General features: G+C 40.4%; 1 protein-coding gene across 5 annotated transcripts in view; it reads left to right on the forward strand.

Moving 5' to 3' along the window:
- Nucleotides 1–9,509, forward strand: part of mtgo (miles to go) — a 227,969-nt gene extending 218,460 nt beyond the window's left edge. For all 5 annotated transcript variants that reach the window (XM_086537385.1, XM_086537383.1, XM_086537384.1 and 2 more), the window contains 16 exons: nt 672–778; nt 908–1,098; nt 1,251–1,382; nt 2,073–2,255; nt 2,386–2,632; nt 2,761–2,965; nt 3,181–3,399; nt 4,048–4,165; nt 4,306–4,528; nt 4,718–4,863; nt 5,613–5,873; nt 6,089–6,304; nt 6,468–6,634; nt 6,830–6,960; nt 7,071–7,265; nt 7,994–9,509. In XM_086537385.1, coding sequence (XP_086393511.1) covers nt 672–778; nt 908–1,098; nt 1,251–1,382; nt 2,073–2,255; nt 2,386–2,632; nt 2,761–2,965; nt 3,181–3,399; nt 4,048–4,165; nt 4,306–4,528; nt 4,718–4,863; nt 5,613–5,873; nt 6,089–6,304; nt 6,468–6,634; nt 6,830–6,960; nt 7,071–7,265; nt 7,994–8,125 — 2,873 coding nt within the window. In that variant the 3' untranslated portion in view covers nt 8,126–9,509. The remainder of the gene's footprint in view (nt 1–671; nt 779–907; nt 1,099–1,250; nt 1,383–2,072; nt 2,256–2,385; nt 2,633–2,760; nt 2,966–3,180; nt 3,400–4,047; nt 4,166–4,305; nt 4,529–4,717; nt 4,864–5,612; nt 5,874–6,088; nt 6,305–6,467; nt 6,635–6,829; nt 6,961–7,070; nt 7,266–7,993) is intronic.
- The last annotated feature ends 68 nt before the right edge of the window (nt 9,510–9,577 follow it).

The raw sequence follows: 9,577 nt of genomic DNA on the forward strand, positions 1-9,577 counted from the left end.
TATCCAGTTGCCCTGATCATTACTTATGCAGATTGCTATGCCCAATTAACATGGATGACTGTTGTTTGCGCACCACAGTCACAACTCGCTTGCTTGAAGGTTTGAAAGCTAGGAGTGAGATTTTGATTCATGCTGTTAATGGATGGACAGTCTCCTCCAAACATCCTTACCATTCTAGATAGAGTGCTCATAAGCTATATCTAAAGTAAGAAAAAACTTATCTGCCAGTCACTCACTTGTTTAACCAAGGGTCTGGCAGGTAGCCTTATGTACCCATACTGGGGCAGGGCTTGCAAGGTAATGATTGGGAGAGGCACTTATTAAATCCTTTACTGATACTTTGAGCAGTCAGTGGAATATCTTCATCATTGAGTGTTCCCTTTACACATTTTAGTGATTTATACTTTGCAAGATTACCTGCAGAAAGAGGGGGAGCAGCTCATGTACTCTCACCTTGGGTGCATCATGATATTTCAAGGGGACAGTATTTATTTACATAGTTGTTATTAACAGTAAACGCACGCATATTATACATTTCACACAGTAGCACTTGCAGATTTCATCAAACTACATGGTTTTAGAAATTTAACCCCAGTGTGAAATAAGGGTTTACCGTATACGCTTGCTTACATTATGATTATTTATACTGAGGTTTTTTCATCAATCTACAGAACTACTGCCACGGAAGATTGCCGGAGATGAAGAGATCCATGCTGAGGATGGTGAGGATCCCAGAAACAACCTCCACCTCCTCCTCTCTCAGGTTAAACCCCCCAAGGTATGCTCCTGACAGTCTATCATGCATTTTGCTCTGATATTGTTTTACTTGTGTGAGCTTCTGCCTTTTGGTGAAGCTGAATCTGTTTACATATGTTTTTCTTTATTGTTTTTTTTCCCTTTTCTGCAGGTGATAAACTTGACCCCCTTTGAAGCTGTTCTCCAGTGGTCAGCACCAGAGCTAAGTAACCAACAGCAGGAGGAGATACCAGTCTCAGAGCTCCTCTATGAGGTCTTCCTAAACAACAGCCTGCACAAGTCCATTGCTGCCACACAACTTACCATTAGTGGGCTTAAACCGGCCACAGAATATAGGGTCTAGTGAGTTTCATTTGTTCTTAGCAGACGGTAAACCTGCCAGATGTGTTACCAATGAATATGATATGAAGATAGCTTAAATATGTTATCTAAAATATATGTTACATGTTTTCCATGTCAAAATGTTTTGTTGCAAAATCTCTTATTTCTTCCAGCCTGCAATGTGTGTGTGGTGGTGTGCGTGGTGATCCAACAAATGTGACTCCATTCCATACTCATTCTACTGTGCCAGACACTCCACAGCAACCTAGGCTTTCATATAAAACGAAAACGTCTTTACAATTCAGGTATGTGTCAGTCTTATTATCTTTATTACATTGATAATTTTTTTTATAACAGAACAATGCTAGTGACAAGAAAAAAAGGTTGTATGTCAGTTTATGGCAGAGAATAGATTCAAGTTTGATTTTTGTCATCCATTAACCCATTCACGCCAGATGCCGTGCCATCATCTCGGGAATATTTCGCTCCTGCGAGATGATGTCCTATTGCATCATGATCTCTCCCTTTGAATACACATTTTACATAGTTACTTATGGATATACTCATTGCACTTCCATTTGTTTAGACACATTGTTCTCGATTTATCAAAGAGAGAGAGAGAGAAATAGAAATAGAGAGAGAGAGAGAGAGAGGGGTGGGGGTGGGGGGCACTCGGTATCCTGTCAAATCAGGCGGCTGTAGGGTGCTCTGAGAAGTGTAGCGCAGTATCATGTCGTGATAGATCTAGCATGTGGAGGCTGTGTGCGCTTATTATCTTCACAACGGGAGCAGCATTAGGCAAATAATCAGCTTGGCATGAATGGGTTAACAGTTAAGAAATTACTAAACTGAATTTGCTAACTACAGTGATTGGAAAATAATATAGAATAGAGTTTACTTGATACTTTTTGTATGTAGATAAAAAAGTGATATTTAATATTTAAGAGTTCCTTCGAGTGTGGACAAATCACAGGATTCCTTCACTCCTCTTACAGATGGAGTGCTGTCAAGGAGAATGGGTCAAGGGTGACAGCTTTTGTTCTGGAGTTGTATGGAGGCAGCGGAGGGAAATGGGAGGAGGTGTTCAGAGGGCGAGGAAAACAACACTCCATCACCAAACTCACCCCTAACACTCGCTACCATGTCCGTCTGGCTGCTGTTAATGATCTTGGACAGAGGTATAAAGATTTTCTAGAGACTGAAACAATATGCTTCTGAAGACAGAAAAGGGTATAACTGGCTGCATATTGTTTATGTATTTATTTTGTTCATTATTTCCTTTTGCTTACCCAACTCTTTACCCTTCAGTGACTTCAGCCCAGAGGCAGTGGCATTCACAAGTGGCGTGGCGCCCTCACAGCCTTCCCCACCCAGCCTAGAGCAAGCGTGTATAAATTCTCTTAGTCTAGGATGGTCTAAACAACCCCTTGAGGAAAGCTTTACCCTTCAGATGGAAGATTCACTGAATGGATATGGCTTTCGCCCAGTGTATAATGGCACTGACACAAAATACGAGTGTCAAGGCCTCAGAAGAAATGCAGACTACAAGTTTAGGGTAAGGGCAGTGCAATCATAACCTGTTGTATCTTATGTAATTGTTACTATTACTTTATATTTGTTTATATGTATGTGAAGAATACATAAATCCCTTCATTTTTATTTTACATATGATCTCTTTGGCAGCTGTTTTCCCACAATGATGAAGGTACATCACATCCTTCCGATATTGTTTGTTACCGCACACTGCCTGACCGCCCAAAACCACCCACTACTGTGAGTGTGAAAGGTCGACCCAAATCGAGCAAGTTGTTGTTAACTTGGTCACCTCCTGCTGACCATGGGGGCTCTACAGTGACGGATTACAGGCTAGAAATCGACAGAGGCAGTGGTACGTTTTTTGTGCTCTTTGTTTTAGATAAGAAGGATATCTCATTTCTCACAAAATGTGCTTTTTAGACAATAATGGACACACGAGTCTCTTTTTTATTCTTTTGATAAAAGATTATGGTAAATTCATTTGTGCTGAAAAGATATAAATAGCCTCTGCACCAAATTGAAGTGCTTGTGCCAACAAAAAATTCCTGTCTCACTCAAATATTCCAGGTTTTGAGCTCATTTACTCTGGGAAAGACACTGAGTTTGAATGTTGCAACCTCGAACCGGGGAAGAGCTACCAAGTACGTGTTTTATGCATAAGTTTAGGCGGCCTGAGTGATTGGAGTGAAACGGCGGTGTTGACCACGGAGGCAGTGCACCCAGGCATCTGCCAGCCTCCTCACGTGTTGGGGAAACCTAAGGCTTCCATGCTGCAGCTAAAATGGGGTATGTGTCATGCCTGTCGGTCTGGTTACGTGTGTCAATATTTTTATTTACGTTGATTTTCTTATCATAAAATATAGATAAATAGATAGATATATCAGAATATCGTGATATGATTAAAGTTCTTTTGCCATGAAAAGATCACACCCTTTAACAGAAATTAGACAGTAGGAATACAAAATAATCTTTATGTTTTCATGAATTTCCACTGCAGTGTCATTTTCCAGTGGTAATAAAAGATTTATGTTGGTAGAAAAAAATGCTAGGATTATGTATACTTAATGAAAGACGCATATAAGGATGGTATGATGCTGAAACCTGTTACCTTTTGCACTGAAAACACTATGAATTTGGCACAGATTCTTCTATTATTGCAATATGTTGATGTTTGATGAAGTATTCCAGACTATCTGTCTGCCAGTTATCCAAACAGTTAATATTCAAATTTAGTGATAGGTAGATGTTTTTCATATAAAAAAAATCTTGATGGCTGTTCATAGCTGTGTGGGCAATCAAGTGAACTTAGTAAGCCAGTGATGTGTTAGAATTGGTAGTAGTTGTTTAAAAATGAGGCTTAAGATCACTTTTTAGTTAACGAGTGTTTTTTTTTTTTGTTTGAGTTGAAATATATTTGGTTTATTGCTTTTCCAGCCCATCCAGATTACAATGGTGGAGCCCCTGTCACAGAGTTCCAAGTGGAGATGACAGCACCTGACAACGAGAGAAGGCAGGTGTACTGCGGCCGAGACCTAGAGTGCACTGTTGCAAGGTCAGTCCCAAGAGACAAGATCTTCAAGCTTTGTTTTATTCTGTCACTGTTGATTGTGTTCTTGTTTGTATATGAAAATGAGTTCAGCAAAATCCATATTTGATTGAAATATCTCATCCCTCTCGTTCTTCCCCACTTAGCCTACTACCAGGCCGACCCTACATCTTCCTCGTGCGTTGTGTAAATCGAATGGGTCCGGGGCCTTGGTCAGAGCCCTTGGAGGTGGTGAGTGGTGCTGGCCCACCCGATGCGCCTCACTCCCTACACCTGGCTTGTCGAGGCCCACACTCTGTCCACTTGGCCTGGGAGGAACCCATAAACAATGGAGCTGCCATTGAGCAGTACAGCGTTCAAGTTGCAGAGGTAATTTAGAGAGTTCTGGTTGTTATTTTTCATTTAATGATCTAACAAGCAATTTTTTTCTCCTCAATACCGCACATAAGAGTGATAGTATCTGTAATGTTTTTTATATTTTTCTAGGTTTTCATATTTTGGTAGATCCCAGGAATCTCACCTCAAGCACACTTCAAAGTTTGCTCTTCTTCATTTCAGGTCTCATGTCCACATGCAGAATCCTCAGAATCATCATCAACATGTGGTGACCCTGAGTCTGATTTGACATTTAACAATGCCTACACTGGGTCTGCACCAACCGCTGAAGTGCGCAACTTGGCTCCAGCTACCACCTATGCCTTTAGGTAAAGTTGTTTTCTTAAGCTTTATGATATGGTCCATTCAACATGAATTTAGAAAACAGATGTACTTTTAACCCATTTGCGCCAGTTGACTTGCTATCGCATTCATTGGCTTTTGGGTCAGACGCTGGCGACGAGATATTTGGTCAAGGCTAGCGCGCTGGGTGAGCGGGTTTACAGCACTCGCTCGTGGCTAGTGCGCCCAAGAATCCCGAGGCATTAGGCTTGTGCGTTTGAAAACCCCGGCATTCTGACCCTTTAGAGCCGGAATAGCCTTGGTGGGAATGGGTTAATATACCTTTTGACCTGCAAGAAGGTTAACTATTGAGCTGCATATAACATAAATTTTGATAAGCCTGGTTCAAACTTTTTCATTAACCCTCTCTGGACGGGTGGTACAGCATGTGTACCGCGCATTCAAAAGCCCAGTGGCCGGGCGACACAGTATTGTGCCAGCCATTCAATTGATTTAGGCCTAATAATTCGAACGCCCCGGCATTTGGACATTCAGGGCTAGAATTCCCCCGTCGGGGATGGGTTAAACAACTAATTATGACCAAGAAGTAACCATGGAGAGATTGAAGGGTAGATCTGTAAGATATTGGCATGCAAACTAGGGACTAGATCATTTCTAGGGGAATCTAAATTATCATTTATTCATATTATATAATTCCAAGGCAAAGTAGTTTCTTCAGCTCATTCCAAAACATAGCACACATGAACAGCAATAATAAATTATTTTTTGGTTGCAGAGTGTCATGCAGCAACAGCGCTGGAGTGGGCCCTTGGTCATCCATCTCGACTGTTACAACACCTGCTGCCCCACCTGCGCCTGTGGCATATATCTCCTCCTCTCCAGCAGCTACATCCATGACTCTCTTGTGGGGAGAGCCTGCCAACCATGGGGACCCCATCACGCACTATGTGATTGAGATTGGAGATCGCACCATCACCACACCTGGGCCAGAGACCGAATACACTATTGAAGACCTCATGCCAGAGACTTTATACAAGTGAGTCATAGAGGATCACAATTGGAGTGCTACTTGTGTTCTCTCCTCATATTGTATTTCTCCTCTTTCATCATTTTTTTCTGTTCTTGCTTTATTGTTTTTGTTTTTCTTTTCTTTCTTTTTCTCCACCTGCTTAAATAATTTTCTCATAATTAGTCCTGCAAAATACAGGAATTTACTTTTAAAAATCATTGCAATATTTCTCTCATCTCCAGAGTGCGGATTCAGGCCATCAACAGCGTCGGTCCTGGAGGTCTGAGCACAGTGCACAAAGTCACCACAAGGCCCCACCCTCCCACACCTCCTACCATCGAGCTTGTGAGGGCGTCCTACAACTCTCTGCGGCTCAAGTGGGGTGACGGACGCAATTCAGACCTTTTGGTGTATTCCCTGCAGATGGAGTTTCCTAATCCTCATAGCCATACCACAGAGTAAGTGTGTTTAAGGGGGAAGGGGGATGATGGATGTTGTTGATGATTTAGATTTACATCTAGTGTATGCATTAATTATGTGTTATTGTAATGGTTATCATCCTTCATCATTATTCTTTATTTTTGTCATTATTGTGCTAATGTTGTAATTTGGATATTGCAGGTTCTATCAGGTGTATAATGGGACAAACCAGAACTTCAAGGTTGTTCGGCTGGAGGAGAATACCCTTTACCGCCTTCGGATCTGCGCAAACAATGAAGCTGGTGTGGGCCCCTATTCTCCTGTGGTTGAGCTGCGCACAACCAAGGCCCCACCACCACCACCCAAAGGTGAATTGGCTCCTTGTTTTACATGAATGGCTTTTGTAAGATTGCGTTTTGCTAGGTGTCTCAATTCACAAAGTCCTTAGAAGGTACACATTTGGAATGCAAAAAAAATAATCTCCAACTTCAGATATGCTAGAATCCTGATCTGGAATTCAAAAACATTTAGAATAAAATTATCTTGATTTCTTTTCGTCCCAGCTCCACGGGTGACAGAGGTTGCAGACGGAAACCATCTGGTTGAGTGGTGCAGTGTGCGATGCCCAGGGGAGGACTCGATTATGTATCGTCTGCAGGTGCTACAGGCAGGGAAGGACCAGGACTACTCTACGGTTAGAAGATGAATTACCGTTTCCTTTTGCAATAATGCTCTGAAATCATTTTGAAATTGTTTTCTCTTTTTGTGTGTAAACAACATATTTAGCAAACCCATTGCCAACAGGTCTTCACTGGCAGCGAAACCTCATATGAGTTGAGGGATCTGGAACCCCACAGTGGATACTTTGTCCGTGTGTGCGGGGTTCGTGTCTGCAGTGATGGAGAGAAGATGGCTGGTGCTTACTCTTCTCCCATGCTGTTCAATACTCCCAAACCTCCACCTGTCACCACCATGAAGACGTCTACGAATCCAACACAGGTTTGTAAATTGTGAAGGGGTTATGTATTGCTATAAGGATGATTATGAAATATTTTTACTAAACTTACCCTTCTCCTTGTTAAAGGAATTTTGTATCAACTAGGAAATAGGCAAATATGTAAATATTAATTTAAGATGTCTGTTCTGAAAAAGATCAATAGTCTGTTATTAGTAAACCATTTAATATTCTTTGCTTAATATTCTTACACATTGCAGTCCAGCATTGTTGAAGGCAGTGTCAAAAGTAGTTGTAGGTAATTTTGCATGTCCATACTTATGTGTATTTCCTGTTTCTTTGCATAATAATTGAAAAGAAAAGGGTTTCCATAGTGGTTATTGTGAAAGGAAAAAGCAAAGAATTACTTGATATGTTATATACATTACAATATTTTCTTTGGTTGTATTTAAAGGGCAAATTATTTAGCCAAGTTTTGCACATTTTTTTGTGACATTGAAAAGTTTATCATTAGTTTGAAGAAAGTGGTTTCATAGAATCATCAAAAGTACTATTATTACTTTTATACTTCAGTTTTGAAAATAATGCTACCAGTTTTTAACAATTACTTCTTTGTTCTCACACACAACATACACAAATTATCATTTATGTCACAAGTAGTGTACATGTAGTATGTACACATTATTTTAACTATTTCATTATCATCATTCTACACTGTGGTGATAATGTTCCACTTTTTCAAAACAGAATGTCATGTAATTAACTTTTCCAGGACACGGGGCTACACTGGCACAGGCTGAGTGACCAGAACAAGGCGTTTGCCATCCTTCTTGTCTTCTCCATCTTCTGCGCCATCGCTGCCATCGGCTTGCACCACTTTGTGGCCCCCAACTCAGAGCGGTAACCCAGAGACAACTTCTATCTTCAGGTTTTTAAAAATTTCTGTGGAAGAAACATAGCTGGACGGATCCTGCGGTAAATGACCAAGACCCACATGTGAAGCAGGCAGGCGTTATGTGGCTGCTGCAGATGGACTGTCAGCGACCGCAAAACACAGAAAACCTCGATTTCTTTCCATATCGTGTTCAGAGAAGGGTAAAGGTGCAGATGTTGTTGCACACTTGATGTGTGGCCAAAGTATATTATGGTAAAATTTAGCCTGTAGGCTTCAACAAGCAGGGTCTGATTCTTTTTTTCATTATTAGTGAATTTTTTATAATCAAATGAGAGTATAAAGGTACATTTAAAATCTGTTAATGGACAAGTGTCCAGCAGATTGATTGTTTGATATTAGAGGTTTAGGCTTTTTATACAAAATGCTTTCTTTCACATACAAAAATAAAAAAAAGATTGCTCTGTAGGAAAGATCCAAAATACTAGCATAGTCATAGTATTATGAAATGTATTGTCGTAAACCTACAAAACTGGTATGTAGTGAGAGATTTTCATGATTCCCTATGGTCTTGTGGGTGCGGTATGGTTACCTTCACAACAGGATGTACCCTTTTACTCTCATTGAAGACTTAAATAAGGTGCTGACTTACTGTGCAAGAAAAAGAAAAAAAAAAAAAAGATAATTAATAGGTAAGGAAAAATCCCTGCTTCCCAAATTGTATTTTGAGCACAAAACCTTTGCTTAATATTATGTGCTGCCTAATGTGTTGTTTATGATGTTGTGAGAATTAGGTTTATATTGTAGTCTCAGATATCATTTGTTGGATTTATTATTATTATTATTGTTATTATTATAATAATTATTATTATTATTATCATTATTATAGTTAAATTTATAATTTCTGTGCAGTTGTCCCAAGTGAACCACCACACATTCCGTGAACTGAAAGCTCCACATTTAGATATTCATTTTTGTAGTTTAAGTTAGCCACACTCTGTCATAACGGACCAAACCCAGCTGCCATTAATTGTATTCTTTTCACTCCATACGTACTTAGGATGAGAACCATAATCCCTTGTGAGCAAGGCAGCTGGACTCAGTTGACTGTTCTGCTTTCTACTGCCTCCAGACGCCCATCGTTGCAAACACTTTGGTGCTCAATAGTGGTTGCTGTGCTGTCCCTGTGATCTAGCAGTTCTGAGCACAGGTCGCATCTGGTGCCGCCATGATGCTGCTTCTTTAACCCATGTTAGATATCACAGTATTTTCCTTGTGCTTTATTCCTGTCGGTGCAATAAGTGGTGGATACTTCTTTGTCAACAGTATTTAGCTCCAGGGCATTATTTTCCGTTGATGGAAGGAGAAAAAGAGTAAAAGAAAAAAAAAAAAAAAAGGAAGCTTGGACGCTGTCTACAGAGCTTTTTTTATATTACGAGATTCCGTCAGGCTGCAAACATCAGT

Source organism: Penaeus japonicus, unplaced genomic scaffold (genome assembly GCF_977035675.1).
Source record: "Penaeus japonicus unplaced genomic scaffold, GWHDUDI00000001_assembly GWHDUDI00000005, whole genome shotgun sequence".
NCBI lineage: Eukaryota > Metazoa > Arthropoda > Malacostraca > Decapoda > Penaeidae > Penaeus > Penaeus japonicus.